At 49.7% G+C, this 21,521-nt stretch overlaps 3 protein-coding genes across 5 annotated transcripts in view; 2 read left to right on the plus strand and 1 right to left on the minus strand.

The window, feature by feature from the left end:
* The window catches only part of EFL1 (elongation factor like GTPase 1), a 73,737-nt gene extending 65,875 nt beyond the window's left edge, over positions 1–7,862 (minus strand). The window contains exon 1 of one of the 2 annotated variants that reach the window (XM_068143467.1): positions 7,845–7,862. The gene's annotated coding sequence lies outside the window, so the exon portion shown is untranslated. Of the gene's footprint in view, positions 1–669; positions 744–7,844 lie in introns of those variants that run through there. The other variant, XM_068143466.1, reaches the window with a different exon arrangement.
* SAXO2 (stabilizer of axonemal microtubules 2) lies at positions 755–6,466 on the plus strand. Of its 2 annotated transcripts, none has more exons than XM_068143468.1 (4): positions 755–898; positions 1,821–2,000; positions 3,723–3,925; positions 5,283–6,466. In XM_068143468.1, exons 1-4 carry the CDS (start codon positions 858–860, stop codon positions 6,257–6,259), a joined length of 1,401 nt encoding a protein of 466 aa, XP_067999569.1. In that variant the 5' UTR covers positions 755–857; the 3' UTR covers positions 6,260–6,466. The 2 variants fall into 2 exon arrangements, with proteins under 2 accessions (XP_067999569.1, XP_067999570.1); XM_068143469.1 differs by having other exon boundaries at positions 1,754–2,000; positions 5,283–6,465.
* A 7,360-nt stretch (positions 7,863–15,222) lies between the features above and the next one.
* The window catches only part of PLEKHO2 (pleckstrin homology domain containing O2), a 29,839-nt gene continuing 23,540 nt past the window's right edge, over positions 15,223–21,521 (plus strand). The window contains exons 1-2 of the mRNA XM_068143470.1: positions 15,223–15,503; positions 20,996–21,148. Coding sequence (XP_067999571.1) covers positions 15,495–15,503; positions 20,996–21,148 — 162 coding nt within the window. The 5' untranslated portion in view covers positions 15,223–15,494. The remainder of the gene's footprint in view (positions 15,504–20,995; positions 21,149–21,521) is intronic.

Consider the following 21,521-nt stretch of genomic DNA (forward strand, 5'->3'; position numbering starts at 1 on the left):
AAGAAAAGAAAGGAAAAAAATAAAAGAAAATAAAAGAAAGGGGGGTGGGGGGGGAAATGACGTGTGTTGTGGTTAGAGCTACTCATGAGGGAGTCCTCCTCTGATGACAGACGGAGTGCGTCACGTTCTCCAGCCACCATCTGGACGGCACCGGGGACACTAGAAATTCACAACGCGTGGGGCACGCTTATCTCTGTAGGAATCCGACTGGGGTTTGATCAGTTTTCTGGTTCCTAGTCACAAGAAGCAGCCTCGGCTCGCCGCACCCGAAGCTGCCCGCAGAGACACGACCTGACGCTTTACACTCAGGCCGCGCAAGAGCGGTGGCTGCCCCCTCCCCGTCCCGCCCCTTCGAGTAGGCACCGCCAAGAACAGCAGCCCCCGCCGGGCTGCCCCCTCCGCTGGGGTCTGTTTCAGGCCCTTCAACGCTGCGGTTGCGCAAGCCGCCTCACGGACCGCTGCGCCGGCAAGAGACCGTCAACTTTACCCCACATGTCCACGCCAGAGTCCGCGGCGATGCCGCGAAGGGTACCCTGAGCCCGCGGCTGAAGCGGGAGGACGCGCCACGTGGCCGTCCCGCGCCCCTCTCCTGCCGTGCACGAGTCCGTACCCACTGTGCCCCAAGCCCCCCCAACCGCGCAAACGCCCCTCGGGGAAGTGGACCCCCACCTGCGCTCCCTCGCGCCGCCCGCACCCGGAAGCTCGCTCCTGCCCTTCCTCCCTTGTCCCGCCCCTACCGGTGCGTGATGGCTGACGGAAGCCGGCAGAGATCGCTCACTGCCGGGACGCTGCCGCTGCCAGGCGACGGAGCGCTTCCTTAGTTACCACGGCGGAGGCGCGGGGACGGCCGCACCAGCATGAAGCAGCCTCGCTGTCTGTGTGAGATTTGTATCTGCGGGTAAGCAGCCCCGAGGGTCGCCACCGGCTTCGGGGATTGGGGGAAGCCTTCGGGTCCCCGGGAGGGTGTCCCCCGGGAAACTGGCAGCTGCTGCCCCTCAGCACCCCGGATCTTCTCAACGCCATCCCTGCAAAGCCATTCCTCACCCTGAGCCCCTCCTCAGCCATCCTGGGGTCCGTGCCTGGTTGCGGTGAATGCTTTAGCACTGAGAAGGCAGAACCCGAGTAACGTTCGCATTGCGACATTTTCTGGCTTCCCTTTTTTCGAAAAGAGTTCTTCTCAATAAATATGATTAAATATATTTAAATCAGGTGGGGGAGAAAAACTGATCTGAAATGCATTAAAATAGAAAAGAATGGAGACAGTCTTTCTAAGCCACCTAGACTAAACCTCAGGGTGAGAGTTTCCATAAAGCAGAGCCAACTCTCACTAAGGAGTGCACCAAAGGAATCCTCAAAAGGATCATCAAAAAGCTATGTTGAAATCAAGAGTAAGGAAATGCAGAGAAATAAAAAGTGATGAGGCAAAACTGTAGAAAAGAGAAAATGTGAGAGAAGTGAAACATAGCTAACTATTTTTACAAATAAGATTAGTAATGTCATTATAAGATTTTCAAGAGAGGGAACATGCATGTTGGTAGTAGCACAATTTAAAGGACTGAGATCACCTTTATCCTTAGTGTCCCGCACTAAGGACCAACTCTCATGCTGATCCTGTGTGTTTCTGCATTCCTACGCTGTGCTCTGGGACCTGTGCCATCACCACAGTGGTTTGTGTTCTTATCACTAAGCAAAGATTTCAGCACAAGCTGCTGCCATTGCTCAATCCTCTCTGTTTGTTATTCACTCCCAGCAGACCGGGTATGGGGTTTCCCCATAAATGAAACTATTCAAAAGGATCTCACCTGATGTGTTTTACCCAGGCGCCATCGCTGCCCTCATAAACCCACAAAGATTTATGGTAATGGACAACAGCTGCGCTTCACAACTGAGTATGGGGAAAACTACCCCGTCTACAGCAACGTCTCTCCTGCCCGCAGCCTCAGGCCGAAGCAAGAGTACCAAGGACATCGTGGGAGAATGGAAGGAATCACAACATTTAAGTAAAATGTGTTTTACAATTGTTCTGTAGACTTTCTCCTACGTTCTCTTTCAAGAGGGGACTGAACACTCTGTTGCAATCATTTTCAAAAGGCAATCACTGCATTCTTTATACTTCCAGCATATTTGAAAGTATCAGTGTTGAGCGTGGGAATACAGGTACTGCAAAAAGATCCTAAGAAATAGTGAAGCCCACATACAAGAAGATTTGCATTCTTTACAGCATCCTTTAACCTTAAATCTAAATTTTTTCTTCTACTTTTCAGCCTCTTTTGAAAATCTAGGCCTCGCTGAGCATGAAAAAGCTGGCAAGCTGGAGAACTTTGTGTAATACATGTGTGGAAGCAGATAGTGGGAAAAGGAAAACTTAAGGGGAAAATCACAAAGGTTTCATTTGGTTGAGTTGTTAGGGTTTGGTTTTATTATTATTCTTAAGACAGTTCTAAATTATTAGGAGTTTGAAGAAAGCCAACAGTAAAGGTGTTCAGTAGGTCTGTCCTGCCAGTGTACAGACTGATGTTCAGTTGACAAAATGAAAGAGGGTTTTTTTTTTCCCCAAAGAGTTAGGAAAAGACATCATGCATTCATTATTAGTGATGTGACAGGAGTGGAAGCCCTTCCTTTTTCATTATTGTTTTTCTTCTAAGCTACAAAGGCAACAGGTGAAACTTTTATTTGTTTATAAAAATCCCCCAAAACGGGTGCAGACAGAAAGGCCAAATGCCACCTGCAACATTGGTTGTGTACTGCATATACAGACACCTGCAGATGTGATAATACACCCTTTTAATGTAATGTGCCCATATGAAAACAGTGAAATGCTGTTTCTGATTTCATTCATTCATTCATTCATGGCCGCACCTCAAGTCCTGTGTCCAGTTCTGGGCCCCTCAGCTTAGGAAGGATGTCCAGAGAAGGGCAACGAAGTTGGTGAGGGGTTTGGAACACAAGCCCTATGAGGAGAGACTGAGGGAGCTGGGGTTGCTTAGCCTGGAGGAGACTCAGGGGTGACGTTATTCCTCTCTACAGCTACCTGAGGGGAAGTTGTAGACAGGCGGATGTTGGTCTCTTCTCCCAGGCAGCCAGCACCAGAACAAGAGGACACAGTCTCAGGCTGTGCCAGGGGATGTTCAGACTGGATGTTAGGAAGAAGTTCTATACAGAGAGTGATTGCCCATTGGAATGGGCTGCCTGGGGAGGTGGTGGAGTCACCATCACTGGAGGTGCTCAGGAGGTGACTTGATGAGGTGCTTGATGCCATGGTTTAGTTGTTTGGGTGGGTTGGATTGGTTGATGGGTTGGACACAATGATCTTGAAGGTCTCTTCTAACCTGGTTTATTATTCTATTCTATTCCATTCAATTCCATGCAATTAGTATCTGTTACCAGTGACAACATTTCTTCCCTCTGCTTCTGATTACTGAATCACTTCTTTGTAAAAGCACATCAACTTTTTCTAAGCTCCTTTCAGGGTATTTTTAAACTGAGACTTGGAGCATTGAAAAAGTTGCTTCACTATCTTCCTTTTAAACAAAACCTATGTCATGCATCCAAGACTCTACTTTTCCTTCCTTTAACATATGGCATCAGAGTGATTTTTCAGAGTAACAACTTGAAGTTGTTGTTTTTCCACATAATGGAAATATGATAAAAATTACTTCTTTGGGTAGAGGGGGGAAGGGGAAGAAGGTTTCTAACTAGTGTTTCCTTTCCCCCAAATTCAGATCTGATTATTTACCATATGATATTGTGCAGCGACCGTTTCGGGTACCAGAAGAATATAAACCAAAGACAGGAGAGATGGAGCTAAGAACCACATACCGAAAAGATTATAACACCCACAAAATACAACCAGTGGCATTAGTAAGACCTCTAGAGAGAGAGCACACTACAGGAGGAAAATTTGATACCATACCAACCTATCAAGGTAATAATTTTACAAAGAGAAATAACCAAGACATGAGAGAAAGCAGGTGATAATGCCTTGAGATGTACATTTATTGGTGCCTTCTCTAAGGTTTTGTTTGCTAGCAGAGAATGTTTAACATAGCCTAGCCCAACCCAGTGTATCTCAGGCAAAAGTTGGTTGTAATTGAAGTACCAGTATATCTTTCAGATAACTTTAGCTCATGAAACATTTTTCCAGAGAGTAGGTCCAGCTGATTATAGATTTCTGTCTCGTGTACTACTGTATAACTTGCATATCATCCTGGTAATGATCAGTTTGGATACAAATTATTCCATTGCAAAGGCACTAAATCTCTTCTTAAGTGCTTCTGGTAAGCGAACTTGATATACTTCACACCCTCATTTTCTACATAAGATGTTGCTGAATTTATTGTATGTGGCCCCAGTTAGAAGTAGAGATAAAATGAGAAGAGACTATTCACTGAAGTAATGAAAATCAAAATGTTCCTGCTTATGAGGTCCAGTGGTGTTGAAAAGGCAGTTGAAATAAATGAGAATTGAAAATGGCTGCTAAAACAGGAAGTTTGAGTGCTTGGTGCAAAATGAGCAGGGAAGAGGGTGTAGTGACAGAGTTGGGAGGACAAATAATTTATAAGGAAATTTAAGTGTTTCTATTTAGCCTTCTTGCAAGTGGTAAGTTAGCAAACAATGAACAACTCAGCCTGGTTTCAGCATACAACTAAAGCAGCATGTAACTTCTGCATTTAAATGCATGTTACCTGTTCAGCAGGGAGGGAGGAAAGAACACTGAAGCTGAACTAAGTACAGTGATTGCTAGACAAGCAGATTTCAACTGACTGTGAAGTAGACTGGACAGTAAGTTTTGTAACTAAAGCAGAACAGTCTGTTAGTAAAAAAAACCACAACAAAACAAAACACAGAAACAAAGAAAAAATCATCCCAACAAGCTTTAAGATGATGTAATGTTGACACAGAAATTGAGAGGTTTGTCTCAATCAGTAGTGAACGTGACCCACTGACTTTTCAGTCTCATGTATTTGCTTAAACTTCTAAGTAAAACGTATATAAAACCTGCAGAAGATGCACAGAATGCTAAATATGTGAATACAACATTTTATTTTGAGGAAATAGTCAAAATGAGGCATCATGTACAGGTTTTTGTCTGGTTTTAATCACACCAGTTGCAGAAGACAGTGTCGCTGTATTACAAGTATACAGGTAACATCGTAATTCTTACTTACAACCATTTCATTTGTTTTTTCAAGATTTAATACCAGAAGAGTTTGGCTTAAGTTTGAAGGAATGGTCTAAAGTAATAACATTTGTATGATGGAGTTTTGTTTTTTGCCTTAAAGATGACTATAGGTTATGGACAGTTCAAAGACGAGAACCTAGTAAGGTGGATACATACCAGCCACCTACAGTGAAGTTTGGAAACTCTACTACATTTCAGGATGACTTTGCTCCTAAGGAACTGAATCCCAGACCAAGCTTTAAACCTCCTTGTGTAGCCAAGCTTTCAGATGTGCCTTTTGAGAGTGCTACTAGCCATCGTGCTTCTTACATTGCTCATCCACTGGAACCAAAATTCGTGAGACCAAAACAAGAATACAAGCCCAGCAACCAACCCTTTGAAGGTCTCACAACCCACCAAAAGGATTTTAAAGGGCTGCCTGGGCAACTTGCAAAAAGCTGCAAGCCTGAACATACAAAAGTTGGATCCAATGCTCAGTTTACCGGAGTCACTGAATTCCAAGAGAATTTTCAGCCATGGTTGGTCTCCTTGCCTGAAGTCCACAAAACAAGAGAGTACGTACCGCCCTCAGGCAACATGGATTTGAACTCCACCACCCACCTTGATTATGTTAAGCATGAGAGTTCTCCTGCTGTCCCCATAAGACCAGTTTCTAATCAGAGAAGAATCAATGCCCCTTTTCAAGGGACCACTACTACAAAAGATGACTTCAAAGCCTGGGACATCTGCCAGCAAGAGATTACTAGGAAACAACAGGAAATACCAAAACCCACTGGAAAATTTGATGATTTAACTACATTTAAATCTCATTACATACCACATCAGATCCTTCCAGCTCAAAGTTTCAGACCTGTACACGTAGTTCCCAGATCAGCTCCTTTTCAAGATGAAACTACTTACCGCACAGAATATATTCCAAAGAAGCAAAGCATCTGCCCAGCAACTTACTCATCTCCTCCAGGTTATGTCTACATAAACACAGATTCTCATGGCCACAAATTCTTCTGCCAGCTTACTCCAGAGCTTCCTGAATCAAACAATAATCTTATTCCAAAGGAAGTAGCTGTTGTGTCCTAATACTTAAATGCAGTACTTCAAGCACCCTGGTGAAATAGTTGGAATCCTACTTGTTCATTTCTACCTTGAACAGCAATGAAAGCAAATTAAATAATGCAAATTCTGCTTTTAAAAGTATGTAAACTGATGCCATGAAGAAAATAAAGCTGGAGGGTTATTACAAGACTAATAAAGATTATGTAGAAATAGTGCATCTTTGTGGAATCTATTATTTTTTTCCATCATCCATTCTAGTTCCCTTGACTTCCTACATTTCATTATGTTCCAAGGCAAATATGTGTATTGTACATTAAATTCTTTCAGAGTTCTGCAAATCTAAATTGTAAATGCATTTGTAAAATAGCAAGTATCTTTTGATCATAACTTCATCTTTTTCATAGTAAACAAAGAATGCTGATATAATCTAAATAATTATCTCATTGGTCAAGTTTGTCATCTCATCAATACTTGGAGTAACGTTATCAGATTTTTTTCTTTACATTTTCTTGCTGAAATCATAAGATAACACCCCATGCATGACATCTATTTAAATTTAGTCATCATTACGTTTCCTTCATTCAGTTCTAAGGAGAGTATAAAGGTCACACTGTAAGTTCTGATTGCAGTTAACAAGAAGTGACCTTCAAATCATTCAGAACTTGCTTAGAGGAAATGAACTTCTTGGTATCTCCTGCTCTGTGCCTAGATAGATCTAGCTTGGGCTAGCTGTCAAGCTTCATACCTGATGCAAAATGTCCTGCGAGGGCAGTTTTGTCACCAAACCCCTTTTGCATATTCAGGTTGAAGAGTTTGGCCAGACAAGATGCAGCAGGTTGTCAATCTTTGGTTTTGTTTCCCAATGCAGAGGTACCTGTGTCTTGACTGTGTGTATCTGCCGGGCTGCCACCTCTCCGCGGCTGCAGAAACCGCCTCCTTCCCCCCTCCGCCGGTACAAGTCGCCTCCAACACAGCCTCCCAGCTGCCTTCCAGCAGCCAGTCCCGGTCAGCGACCGCCCCCCAATCTAAACGGCTCGGCGCCTCTTCTCCCCCACCCCCCCGCCCCGCGCCGCTCAGAGCCGTATGTGTCAGCATTGTGCGAGGGTGCTGCAGAACGGCAGTAGATCCCGGGGCTCCCGCACCCTCGAGACTCTCCATCTCTCCAGTACCGGGGAGGCAATGCAGCCTCCCCCGCTCTGACACCCCCGAAAAACTTGGGGGGAGGGAGAGGAAGAGAGGTAAAGGAAGAGAGGTAAAGAAAGAGGGGAGAGAAGGACTCCCCTCGTCTCCCCCACCTCTCCGTGTCTCCGCCGCACCAACGCCAAGAAAGGCCCTCCCCGCCTAGGGACAGACCCTGCCAGTCCATCCAGGGTCGGCCGGACAGCGATGGCACCAAGCTCCCGGCAGAGGGGGATGCAGGGCAGCCCTCTTCGCTGGAGGGTGAGGAAAGAGGACACCGTTTGGCATCCTCAGAAGAACAGGGGAGCCAAGCCGCCTCCACGCCGCCCAGCAGACCCCTCGTTTACACAAAGGCTCGCTTCCCGTTCCCACCCCAACACTCGCCCGGTAACGCGCGGAGTAACCCTGCTCACTTCCACTCAGCCACTACCTCGGCTGCCGTTTCTCCAGTAACGGGTCACCAAGCTAAGCATCCTTCACAGCGGTTCTGGCGAGCCCAGGGTGCCTGCACGGGCAGGGGGACGGGGCTATCGCCGCCGGTCCCGCGCGATGCTCCGCGGGAAACGTAGTCCACGTCCTTCAGCACAATGCCTGATCATTTCTCGTCCGAGAACTACATTTCTCAGAGGGCCCTGAGCGGTGCCCACCTCCTCTTGGCCGTGGCCGCGCCCGCCCCGCCTTTTCCGGCCGGTTCTGCGCAGTACGAAGACTGTGCAGCTCGCCGCCGGCCGCGGGGTGGCACGCCGTGCCGTGGAGGCGAGGGACGTAGCTGCATTGCCTCTTACAAAGTGCTCTCAGTATCCTTAGAAACCCTCAGCTGTGTCTTCTCCCTGCTGTGTTTAAATCCCTTGTCCTCAGCTGACATCTTTTCACAATCCACGTTTGGCTGAGGTCTCAGTTAAGTGGTTTCTGTAACAAGTGCCTTGTCGCACCGCAGTCCCTGCTCTCCTGTCAGGAATGTTTTTGTAAGAATCAATGTGATAGAAAGCTGAAATCAGATGAAGATGGAAGAGGGGAATCTGGAACTAAACGTGGAAGCTAGAATATTCCTTTCAAACCAGGCCAACAATACAGGTCAAAGGTGTCCCTATGCAAGGAATGATGTGAGGACATCCTTAAGGTACCAAAGAATCCCTTCAGAGCTCCCTGACACATCCTACAGGGCTCCAAGTCCATCTGAGACAAAAACGAGACTCTTTTTTACTGCAGGTGCTCTGATACTTTGGGACAGCACTGACAGGTACACAGAAGCAGAGCCCTTCCTAGGGTATGGCAGCTGGGAGCACCTGTGGCTGCTACGTTTTCCTGCAGTCTGTTCCCCAGGACTCACAATCAGGCAGTTGCAGATTGGGTTGGCTGAGATGTTACAGGGAAGAAGCTGCAAGGTGCACTTCCTGCTTTCTAAAAGCTATGTCCCAGCAAGAGGTGGGTTTTAAAACAGAAGCCAGGAGGTGATTTTGGGTCAGTCGCTGAATGATCATTGAAGAGGCCTTAGTCTGCATCACACACTGGGGTGTGGGGGTAAATAGGTGTGCAGTTACTGAGCAGTGTAGTTAAACAGCATCAATAGAAGGGACAGAATGTGAATAATGGAGGAAATTAAACTGTGATGAAGCTCCAAATTAATTAAACTGTGTGGAATCACTTGTGCTGTATTTTAGGGTATTGACCTGGAATCGTTCTGAGCATGATCAGTGTGTCTTTGGCCCCTTGGCTGTGGAAGCAACCAGAGCTGCTTGTCAGAGGGGGATGGCTGGTTTTGAGCTCATGACATGTTGAAGCCCAAAAGCTTCATCTCCATCATGTGCCAAGAAGGAAAGAAGAACCTGAGCCTCTGTTATTCCAGAATGGTTGCAAAATATAAAGATGAGCAAAGTGTTATTTAAGCCAAGGGAGCCAGGGCTCCTTGTTGTGTCCTCTCTTTCTCCACTGCTGGAGTGTTTCTGAAAGTAAAAGGGAGGGTGTGAGTGCTAGTACAAAACTGTGCTGGTAAACTGTGGTGTGTACACTCCGAGTAGCTGCAGGCAATGGGCCAATGGTAGCATCAGCAGTGTTTCCACACCTGTGGTCCAGCAAGTATATGTACTGCCTTCACATGATGGTGGGAAGAAAATGCTTATGTAGGCCGATAGATAGATATCTTCCATCACCTTCAGGAGGACCTTACTGGCTGCACACATTGCACAGAGGAAAGCTGGTGGCTGTGATGCCCAAAGAGATGCTGTCTTGCCTTAAACTCACCCAGAAAAATTCCTCCAGCACATCAGGAGCTGCAGCAGAGGGATTTTGCAGATCTATATGGAGCAGGGAACCAGTGGGAGACTGGGGCTCTGGAAGTGATTTCCCCCCTCCAAACTCAGGGCAGCCTGAAAGCCTGGTGAGCACTAACACTAACAAATAGTCAGGGTGTTTACATCCCACCCTCCTGCCAGAGTAGCAGAGACAGAGGGTTATTTTTGGCATATTTTGTCATTGCTGGTGATGTCAGTGAAGGTCAGCAATGGCACAAAACTGGGAAAGCCCAGAGGCAAGTGCCTCAGACATGGGGTGATGCAATGAGAGATGCAGGAACCTACTGCCTACATCTGCAGCACGTGGGGTATGCCCCTGGCTTTGAAGGACCTGGGAATTAAAAGCAGCATGAACTGGAACAACTGTTCCAAACCACCTCCTATGCTTCCCTTCACTCCATGGAGCAATGGAGCAGGAGAATCATCCTGAGCCCTCACCCACCAGGTGCTTCACCTCTTTCCACCCACAGAATCCCAGAATCCCAGCATGGTGGGGGATCAAAGGGAACTCTGGATATCATCTAGTCTGCCCCCCTTGCTAAACCAGGGCCACCCAGAGCAGATCGCCTGGGATCACAGCCAGGAGGGTTTTGAATATCCTCGTGATAGCCCCTTCACATGGCCATCACCCAGCACTGGCAGTGATGTTCCATCATCATCAGCCACCTCTTCCAGCCAACACCTGCTGCCTCTCAGCAGGACTCACTATTAATGGTGAGTTGAAACAGAAATGAAGAAGAAAGCACAAAGCAGCATTGCTCATTGCCCACTTGCCATCATGCCACAGGGTCTGGCCACATTCAGCTAACTCACTGCTGCTTTTAAGATTATTTAAATCCCCCATCTCCCCCATTTTGTCCCAGCAAGTTACCTCCTTGCCCACAATTCTGGATCTGCATTGTCACTCTGTGAGCCCAGACTGGAGTTTCTGGCTTGTGGGGGCACAGCCAGGTGTCCTCTGCAGCAAGGACTTCTTACAAAACCAGCAAGATCAGCAAGGAGAGCACATGAGTCCTTGCAAGCGCTCCCAGGCTGATGGCTTAGGCAGATAGCTGGGTCTTTTCTTCCAGCCATGTAACTAAAACACAGAACATGAGTGGCAGGTTTGATTTGAGCAGAAGCTCAGCCTAGTATCAGCCAAGAGGAAAACAGGTAAAACCAGGACCTTGTCAGGTCAGCAGTACTGGGCAAAATCCAAACCAGGCACGCTAACTCCAACTCCCCCACTGCAGCAGGGAGCATGGCTACAAACAGCATCATTTCACATGGTTTGTCCATAAAATACAAGATTTAAGTCCAGAAGGCAGGTAGGGAGGTGAGGAGAACCCTTCTTCCATGCTAATCCACATCTGTATAGTCTCCTATCCTCCAACCTTTGTTGCTGCTGATTCCCCATGCATCACCTGAGGATGGGGTCACCTCCAATCTCTCATCTAGCAGGGGCAGTTTAGAGGACTGCACTCCACCTGAGAAGTAGTTTACCCCTATAAAAATGCTGCAGTAGTGAGGAGAAGGTGCTATGGGCTCTGCTTGGCATCAAGAGTCTGAATGCAGCCCTACCTTTGGGCATCCATCCAGAACCAGCACTTTCTCTGGTCCTCTTTATTTTAATTCCAATCAAAACGATTAAATTAAGAACATCCACTTTCACTCTGCATGTGAAAGGGATGAAGATTTCTCCTCCAGCTGAAGTCAGGTGCCCCATGGCCACCCTGGTCCCAGCACTGGCTCCCAGCCTTTCCAGCATGTCCACCTCCTCCTTCATGCTGCTGAGCAGATAACAAAGCAGTTGTGATAATATGCATCTGCCCTTCCAGCCCTGCTCAAAGCATTTAATGAAGCCAGGTGCTAATGAACTTGGCTTCATGGAGCCCAGGAGATGGGATATTGCCTTTTGAGGTGGAGGGAAAACAAGGCAGGAGCAGATGGAGTGGCTGACCCTGGTCACGAGGTACCTTGGGCTGGATGCAGGAGCCAGAGCTCCCTGCCTGGAGCAGGAAAAGGAGGGCAGGTAGACGTGAGGGCAACCACAGCTCTATCATGTGGTGCCTGTGTCTGGAGAGACAGGTTTGCCCACATCTGAGAGAACAGGGGGGGCTCTCCACACATCTCAGTCCCAACTTGGCTCCAGGTGACTTCAAGGAAGTTGTGTCTCTGCAGCCAGTTGTGTCTCCTGAACCCCTGCCCCATAAGTTTTGCTAAATCCCAAGCACAGTCACGAAAGCACAGAGCAGAAGTACTCACAGGTCCACTTGTAGATGAGCTTCTTCCATTTTGTGACTCACTAGCCCAACTTGGTGTCACTCACAGCTCTTTCATTTTGCTGTAGCGTCATTGCCCTGCCTCTTATCAATGAAGACAACAACGGTCTGGCCACACATCCCACCTCAGCTGCAGGTGCATGTCTGACACTTCTCCCCAACAGCATTTTTGGACCAGCCTCCACATTCTCGTGCAATGAGAAGCATCCTCTTGCAGACAACAGCTCTCTGCACCATGGCTGTTCTTGCTGATGGGGTCCTGGTGGCTGTCTCTGGGTCTGCCTGCAAGGGTGAGGAGAGCAGTTAAGTGACGAGGATGCAGCCTCCACATTGCATGCTCTCACAGGCACCTTGATGGCAGACTGAAAATATTCTTCACTTTTTTTCACTGAGTTGAATTTTCCGGGAAAGTCAGAACCACAGCCCACACCCTATCTGCAACACCAGAGGTTTCCCCTCACCTCCCACAGCCCTGCCAGGAAAACAGAGAGCACTGAACATTCCTGGTACTTTAAAGGCTTTTTGGTAATTTTAAAAGGCTGGCTAGAATATCATCATCTTTTCTCAATAATTCATTTTGTGATGGTTGGCACCGTCCCGGAGCCAGGCTCAGGGCTGCACACCCTGCCTTGTTCTCACAGACTCACCAGAGAAGGCTGGGGCGGAGCTCCCACTTCCCACCCAAAACCTCATTTTGATGGCTCAGAAAATAAAACAGAGAAAATATGTCTTTCAACCAGCTCTTACCTGGTGTTAGGCAGCAGAAAGCTAACCCTGGCTTGGCGACAGCCCTGAATGACCATGGCCACCCACAATTTTCTGGTCAAATCTTTCCAAGGTGCCTGTTGTGCAAGAAAAGGAGAAATCTGAAGGATGCTCAGAACCCCCTGGCCACTTGCCAGGCCCCTCTATGCCATCACTGGTGCTTGTGGCAGCATTTTCTTTGCCTGATTGGGCTTTCAACCATGGAGGAGGAGCAGTGGAGGCCACAAAAGGTGTTTACACAACACCAAGATCGTCTCAGTGAGACCAGAGCTTTTGCCAAACCCGAAGCTAAGCTGATAGGAAGGAGATCCCATCAGTCTGTTTTGCTAATTATCACTAATAATTATTTGTGTGCAGTTGCTTTTAGGAGCTCTGGTCCTGGCTCTTCCCCTGCAGCTCTTGCAGCCCTGTTCAAGTGGAGCAAACTGGGGGGGTCCCACCCCAAAACTCTGTGGGCAATAGGAGAGGGAGGATGAGTGTTGTGCCTGGGAAACTACCCCCATGGTGGGAGGACACCTTAATGATGCTTGCACCAGTGATGGCCAGTAAGGTCCTCTCTGTCCTCCTTTGCTTTCCCGAATGCAGTGGGTGCCTCGGCCTCTTGTTGAAACCCAGATTCATCACAACACATCTATCATCAGCCTCCCCCCCTCAGCCCCATGCAGGATGTCTTTCTGCTGACAGGGCAATCATTCTCCTGTCAATGCACCTCGACAGCACTAAGATTTCTCATTTCAAACCCTGGCATGTCTCAGGGTGATTCCCAGCTCCTCCATTAACCCCTGGCCCTGCAGGATGGGGGCAGTCAGCCCTGATGGATGCTCTGGTATCTCTTCCACCTCTGGTTAGCAGAACCTCTCTCCTGTTTTTCCTCCCAACCCTTGCCACACCTGTGCAGAAGAGCATTTAGCCTGGAGATAACTGGTGTCAAGACTTTTCTTCTCCTTTCTTCTTCTCTTCTTTGCTGAGAACAATGGAGGCAAGGTTTGCAGAGGGAGGTAATACCTTTTTTTAGACTGACTGAAATAATTAGAAGAAAAAACAGCCAGGCTGTTGGGTACACGAGCCCTCCAGCAGTCCTGAAATAGCAGCAGAAGTCTGCAAAGCTGCTGAATACCAGTGAAGAACAATAGCTCCGAGCGTGACTAGTTGTGTTAACCAGTTCTGCCACCAAAGACCATTCCCCAGCTGTTTCCCTTGGGCTGATGAACCATGTCATCCCTCTGTGGAAAATCCCTGTTCTGAGACCACCTCACTGCCAGAAGACACTGCTGTGGCTGAGGGAGATGTGCTGCTACATGGATCTGAGCCCCATATCTGAGCCCCCAGTCTAGATGAGATTCACGGTGTCCAGCATGCCAAGAGGGCACCCCTCACCTCTCTGCACCCTGTGCCCTGGTCTGCTGCTCCTGACCCATCCCCAACGACAGTCCCACTCTAGACCCTGTCTTACCTCAGGGACCCTGCCTGACCCTGGGGACCTTCCAGTTCCAAAGATACTATCCTACCACAGGGGTCTGGCCTGGCCCCTGGGGCCCCTCTGATTTTAGGGACACTGTCCTACCACAAGAGTCATGCTTGATCTCTGGGGACTGTATCTGGTACTGGGGACCCTGTTTGACCCTGGGAGACCCTCTTATTCCAGGGATGCTGTCCTACTATGGGAGCCTGACCCGATCCTATCTGACCCTAGGGACCTGCCTGACTCTGGAGATCTTTATGTTCCAGGGATGTTGGCTTGCTGTGGTGTCTGGCCTGATCCTGTTTGATACTGGGGGACCCTGCTTGATGACCCTGAGGACCCTCTGAATGCAGGGATGTGGTTCAACTACAGAGGTCCATCCTGATCTGCCTGATCTCTGTGGATGCTACCTGACCCTGGCACCCCTGCCTGATTCTGGGCAGCCTCTTCCAGTGAGGTTGTGCAGTCTCTTTCTCTGGAGACTTTTGAAGCCCACCTGGATGCGTTCCTGTGTGGCCTGCCCTAGGCGATCCTGCTTTGGCAGAGGAGTTGGACTGGAGGTCCCTTCCAACCCCTAACATTCTGTGATTCTGTGAACTGAAAGATCTCCACAATCAGGCAGTATTCACAGGCTCCAGGATGCTGTCTTGCCAAGAAGTCTGGCCTGATCCTACTTGGTCCTGGGGTCCTTACTTGACCCTGAGGACCCTCCGTCCTACCGTGAAGGTTTGGCTTGATCACTGAGGACCCTATCTGACTCTGGGGACTCTGCGCGCTCCTGAGGACTTCTCCCACCTCAAGTTCCTTGTTCCACCCCATGGTCCGTGCCCCACCCTGCGGCCACTGTCTGACCCCAAGGATCCCGGTTCGTCCCACAGAACCTCTCCTTTGGGCTCAATCCACCCTCCTTCCCCGAGCCACAGCCGGTCCCGGGGGCTCCCAACTCCACGCCCGCGGCGGGAGGGGCCGGGGCCGGCGGGGGCCAGGCCGGGGGAGGGGGGGGGGGGCCGGGCCAGGCGGCGTCGGGGCCGGGGCCGGCGGCAGGGGCATCCCCGCCTCCTCGCTCGCAGCGCCGGAGCCGCCGGAAACCCGGCGTTTGCTGCTGCTGCCGCTGCGCCCCGAGAAGTTGGTGCGGAGGCGAGAGCCACGGGGCCCGGCCCAACACAGCCCGGCACGGCTGGGCTCAGCTCGGCTCGGCACAGCCCGGCTCGGCATGCCCGCCCGCCCGGAGCCGAGCGGTACAGCGGGGCGGTGGCGGAGCCACTGAGGAGGTGGCGAGGAGCGATCGGTCCCGGCCCGCCATGGAGCAAGTGAGTCCGACCGAGACCGGGGAAGGGAGAGAGCTCCCGGGACGGGGCTGTACCGGAGCCCCCGGGGCAGAGCTGGACGAAACCCCCGAGGCGGGGATGGATGGGACCCCCGGGGCAGAGTGGGAGCCCCTCGCTGCCGGGAGGTGGGGCGAGGACTAGCACGGGACATTTTAGGCTTTTTTTGGAACTCCGCCGGCGCTGGAACATCCCCGCGCCTCCCGGGTCTGGTGGCAACGGACAACACTGGAGCAGCTCTTGAGACCCAGGGGCTGGGGGTCCCTCCTCCCAAGCACCACCCGTTGCCTCCCACTCTCTCCTCGGTGCGTTGGCCGTGCAAGAGCATCCCGAGAGCTCGTGGGTGCAACTTTGTGACGGCCGGGTGAGGCCGAGCGGGCAGATGTGGTGGTGCCGAGGACGAGTGCTGGCAGACTCGGGCTTGTTCAATGCCACGCTTGCTCAGGCCACCTTCTGCTGACTCTTGTAGGGGTGTTGCTCTTCCGCACTGGAGCCGGGCCTCCGTCAGACCGCGAGTTTGGCCATGTCCACATACCTAGCAGCCTGCCCCAAGCCTGTCCTCCTTCTGCTCCGTCTCTGGCTTAACTGGGAGAAGGTGCTTGTCCTTCACATCTAGGTTTTCACCTCCGTGGGATCGCACCCTAATAATCCATCCCCGTGCGGACTGATTAAAATGTCACAAATTTGTTGGCGGGTTAAACAGGTCATTTTCTCCCCTCGTTTGGCCACACAATTATTCCTGCTTCCTTTTCTTAAGTGAGGTTTTGCTGTTCATGCACAAAGGCAGCTGCTGGTTGGCTAGAGGACTTGGATCCCAGTAGCTGTGGCTTGTTGCCTTCCCTCCCAGCCCCTTATTTCAGCCCCCAACATCTATTGGCAAGAATGAGGCTTTTTTAAAGCAGTGGGGAGGAGGCAAAGAAGCCCAAGTTGGTAGTGACTGAGAGTTGTTATTATCCACTGGCATCCATGAAATTAATGCACAGCAGAGAAACTGCTTCCAGCTGGTGTCCACTGCCCAAAGGGGCTTCACACCCACCCCAGTTCACTGACTGCCCTTCCAGTGATCACTCATGGGAGGGGATGTCAGATGCAGTTCCCCAGGTTCCACGTGGATCTGAGCAGTTAATTTCCAGTAAGATGGTTTTGCTTCTGTGGGTTAGGGAGAAGTAGAAGTGCTGACAGGCCAGCTTGACATGGAAAAGGAGAAATAGTAGAGGTCTGGAGATGTGAGTTGTCTTCTGAGAGGTGTCCACCCATGCTTTGCTAGAGAGGAGTGTGCCACAGGTGAGCTGCTTGCTTTGAGTGAAGTTACTGTAGCTGTGCATGACTCTTCTGTGCACTAGATGTAGTTTGTAAAAGCAGCACCACGATTCAGCTGTTGGTGTCTCTCTGTTGGAAGACAGCAAAACTGTGTGGGTTTGTGGGCCCTTAAAATACTGGGGCAGAGCGGGGGAGAAATAACTGCCTAGCTGTCAAGTCAAAAGCTGTCTTGTCTCTAACTGGGCACCTTTGCTGAGCTGTGAAACCTCAGTGTAAGCCAGGCTGGAAAAGTGAAACTTGTATTTCCCTTCATCATGATATAAACTGCAAAAATAACTCCTATGGATTGGGTTTGGGCGTGATGCCTTCGGCATGAGCCAGTGGCAGGATGGCTCAGTTCTCCCCTCGTTTATGCTTGGCTGATGCCAGTGGGTTTCCTCTCACGGATTTACACCAGTGCTGGGAATGAATCCAGCCTGAGAACATCCCGGAAAGGAAATCGTCATATGTCTTGCAGAAGGAATACCCACACGAAGCTGAGTTAACAACAGCCATCCGTCTCGTTGTGCCATGCTCTGCTTTTAGCCATGGAATCGCAGGCAGAGAGCACAGGATGGACACAAAGCCCTGCCCTTGGTGCCCTTCCCTGGCCAAGTTCCCCTCTTCAATTCAGGGCAGTGGTAGCAGAAAAATAATCCACAAAAATGCCAGGAGACATCTCTGAGATTCTTCTCACTTTCACAGGAGCAAACGGTCAAGTTGCATCATCTGTTTGTTTTTTCTTGCCCTCAACCTGCAGGTGAGGGATTACAGCAACTGCAGCCCCATCTTGTCGTGTGCTATGGGTGTGAGAGGGAGCTGCTGACCCAGAGCCCAGCAGCTCAGCAGCCCCTGGCACCCGCAGAGCACATGATCACACCCATCACATTTGTCTTGTAGCAGGGACTGGAGCAGGCAGCAGGCAGCTCAGGCTCAGGTGACTCCTGTGCAGTGTCAGGGACAGAGCCCTTTGCTCCTGGATGCTGTCATCTGCTGAGACCAGCAGTCTCCATCTCATCTCACCTTCCCTCTCCTGGGCTGCTCAGGGCTTGGAGTAACAGATCCTCCTCTGCAGATACTACCAGGGGAAGAGTCCTGTCTGGTGTGAATGCCATGTGTGGTTTAAGCAGCACCATGGGAGGTTTAGGTTGGATATTAGGAAAAAATTTGTCCCTCAAAGGGTTGTCAAGCCCTGGAACAGGCTGTCCAGGGCACTGGTGGAGTCCTCATCCCTGAAGAGATTTAAAAGCTATGTAGATGTGGTGTGGAGTGAGATGGTTTAGTGGCATGGCAATGCCCACTGGCAATGCTGGGATAACTGTTGGACTTGACAGTCTTAAAGGCCTTTTCCAGCCAAAATTATTCTGTAGTTCTAAGGCTTTTTCCAGATAGGAGGCTCCAACCAGGGCTCTTGAGTTGCTGGGGGAGAGGGCGAGCTGCAAAGCCACCCTGTGATGCCCTGGAGTGGAGGTTGCCACAAGGCTGAATAGCTGGCTGAATAGCTGGCAAGCCTGTGGAGAGCAAAGCTCTGCCCAAGCTTTGCCATTCTACCTCAAGCCTCAGTTCCAAGAAAAACAGTTACTGGGGCAAGGCTTCTTTTTTTCAGAGGTAGATGTTAAGCACTGCATCTTCACAGGGAGTACTTTTGTAGGTTTCATTCTGCAGAGCGCTGGGAGAGGCTGTCCCTGGAGGTGTTCTGTGTGGATATGGCACTTTGGGCCGTGGTTTAATCGCCATGGTGGTCTTGGATTGACAGTTGGACTCGATGATCTTGGAGGTGTTTTCCAACTGAGACAATTCTATGATTCTATTATATTTGCCATGTGCTTCCAGATAGCTTTTCTGCCAGGTGGGGAGATGGAACAGCAAAAAATCATCTGCTATGCAAAAAAAACCAAACCCAAACCACCTTTAAGAAGTAAAAAAACCTTTTGGCAGCTGTTGATCTGGAGTCACTTGAATAAACTCTTCAGACAGCTACCTCCACGTTAAACTGCTATACAAGGGAGGTTGCAAGTCTGTGCCCAGTTATCTAAAAATGACATCAAAAGGGTGCTCGATCAGGAAACCAGCAGGTCTATATTTGTGCAGCAACTGATGTTTGCTGAAGTCGCAGGTCACAGCTGAATACAACTTCCTGGCAACCTAAAAAGTCAAGTTGATAAAAAACCTTACACAAGTAGCCCTCACTTCCCGGAAAACTTTGTCATGCGCTGTCATCCTGTGCTGTGGCCATTTCAAATGTGCTCAGTACCACTAAAATAACTTCCACAAAGTGGGCTGAGGATGTCTCCGCTTCGGTTTCTGTTAGGTGATACTCAGTTTATTTGAGTTTTGTCTTCCCCGCCTGCATCTGAGCCTACCTGCCAAGCCAGACCTTCTCAGTGGGGATCAGAAGAAATGTGGGTGCTTCACAGTGGACTTCATCTGGTTTCCCTCTTTTCGTGGCTGCGAGTTGCCTCTCTAACGGATCACCCTGCCGGCAGCTGCTGTCCAAGGGCGTGTTCGCTGGGCGCCTGGTGCGTGAAAACAGATTTATTAGCAAGGCTCTCCTCCAAACTTTGAGAGCTTGTCACAGAACCACAGAATTGCAGAGTTGGAAGGGACCTCTGGAGTTCATCGAATCCAACCCCCCTGCTAAGGCAGGTTCACCTAGAGAAGGTCACACAGGGGTCAGTGTGGGGTTTGAATGTTTCCAGAGGTGGAGACTCCACTACCTCTCTGGGCAGCCTGTTCCAGTGCTCTGTCACCCTTGAATTGGAGAAGGTCCTCTTCATGTTTAGATATTCAAGTTTGTGCTTGTCCATATGCACTTGCTCTGTCCTGGTCACAGGAGTGTCCAGCTCCAACTCCTTTCCATGTACATGAGGTTTCCTCACATGATGAAACATGTCTGAGCTCTAGCTGCTCACTTGGGCTTGCTTGGGTACCTTTTTTCTAGCAGAAAAAGGTTTCATTTAGCAGCTAGTAAGGGCTTTCTGGTGATAGTTTGGGCTCTGCTCTTGTTGTTCAACTTCTTTTTGTGTAAGATTGCTGCTCATACAGATGAGGAAATGGAGGAAACCAAATCTAGGGGGACAAGTAGGAGGAGTTCCTAGGAGGAGGCTGGAGGATTTGGGGTTGGCCTCTTCCTACAAGTCATGAGTTTGACAAGGTGTTTTTGTAAGGGGATTTGGCTCAGCAAGGGATTCCCCTTGCTTTGCTCTGGGAAAAGAGGCTTACTGAGGGTTCCACAGGGTGTTGGAAGCAGTGGGGTGCTCCAAGGGAAGCAAACAGGGATCCTGTCTTTGCAAAGGCTTTTCCAGTGCACTGAGGAGGAGGAAAACTGTCATCTGTCACCAAGTCTGCTGGTGGAAGCAGTCAGCTAATAAGCTTGGCTGCCCCCGCTCCCCGTCTTACACTTCCTGTCTCTGTTTGACGGGAATAAAGATATTGGATATTTCTGATGGTATTTTAAAGCAGGGAAATTATGCATCTCCTGGTTTTCAACAGAGCTGGAAAGCTAACAGTCTCCTACAGCAGGCTGCTGGGGCTGCCTGTGCTTCTGCGGGCAGGTGAGAGCAGGCTGACAAACAGGACAAAAAAAAAGCCCTCTTAGTGCTACCTTCTCTGCTGGTCCTTCCCTCTGCCTTGCACACCAGGCAGGAGCCTACTGGAAACATTTCAGTGCAGATGTGGTAAAGTCCTGGGGCCCTTGTGCCATGGTTTTGCCTTCAGGAGATGACCACCAAACAGAGACCTAGAGAAGAAGCTTGCAGAAGTGGTCATGGGCCAAATGATGAGTGTTGCTACTGATGCCAACAGGGTCCATCCCACTGGGATTCATCAGAGAGCTAGAGGAGCAAAGCAGAAAGAAGGGTGCTGGTGTTCAAGAAGCATTTGGTGCACAAGTGAGCAGGGAGTACCTGCACAGAGAGGGAAGCAGAGGAGCAAGATGGACTTGCTGCCATCCCAACAGCATTCCCAGAGGCAACCAGGATGCATGCCCACTGTCCTGTCCTGTGAGAGCTGGTTGAGTTCTCCTCTGGAAGATGCCAATCTCTTCTCTTGTGATGTGGTGTGGAGGAACCATGTGTGGTGGGTGCTGAGGTCTTCTCTGGGCAGACTTTCTGATGACTTTCATTACATGGAATGGAAAGCACTTTTGTTGTAATTCCTTCTCCATTCTGTCTTTGCAGGATACAAAGGAGGAGGTCTCAGAGAAACCCAAGTCTGTTCCACCTGCAGAGAAATACGGTTGGATTAAGAAAAGCAGTGGGGGGCTCCTGGGGTTGTGGAAGGATCGCTACATCCAGCTACGGAAAACACAGCTTGTGGTCTATGAAGATGAGGTATGGTCCCAGCTAACAGCCTTGGGTGAGGGGCAGGCCCTTGGGTGACACATGTTCCTGTGCTTTTCACTCTTCCCTCCAGCTTGTTTCTTTCAAAAGGGCTTCGCCGGTTATCTCCAGGAAGGGTAAATGCTATAAAGAAGAGACAGCAGCTGTATTTTAGAGCATATTATATACCATAAATATTTTAGCCAGTAAATATTTTGACAGTACCATAGCTATAAAAAAAATGGAGCTGGGGGCAGGACATCCTGTGAGAAGGCGAGGGGAGCAAGGCTTTGGGTGGAAGCAGGATGTACGCTGGGCGGTTTTGGCGTGTGAAGGAGAGAAGTGGATTGTCGCAGGCTGACTTCCCACCTGCCGCTGGAGGGAA

The sequence above is a fragment of the Melanerpes formicivorus genome, unplaced genomic scaffold (genome assembly GCF_026170545.1).
Source record: "Melanerpes formicivorus ecotype bairdi unplaced genomic scaffold, bMelFor1.0.p_v2 SCAF_10, whole genome shotgun sequence".
Taxonomy (NCBI): Eukaryota; Metazoa; Chordata; class Aves; order Piciformes; family Picidae; genus Melanerpes; species Melanerpes formicivorus.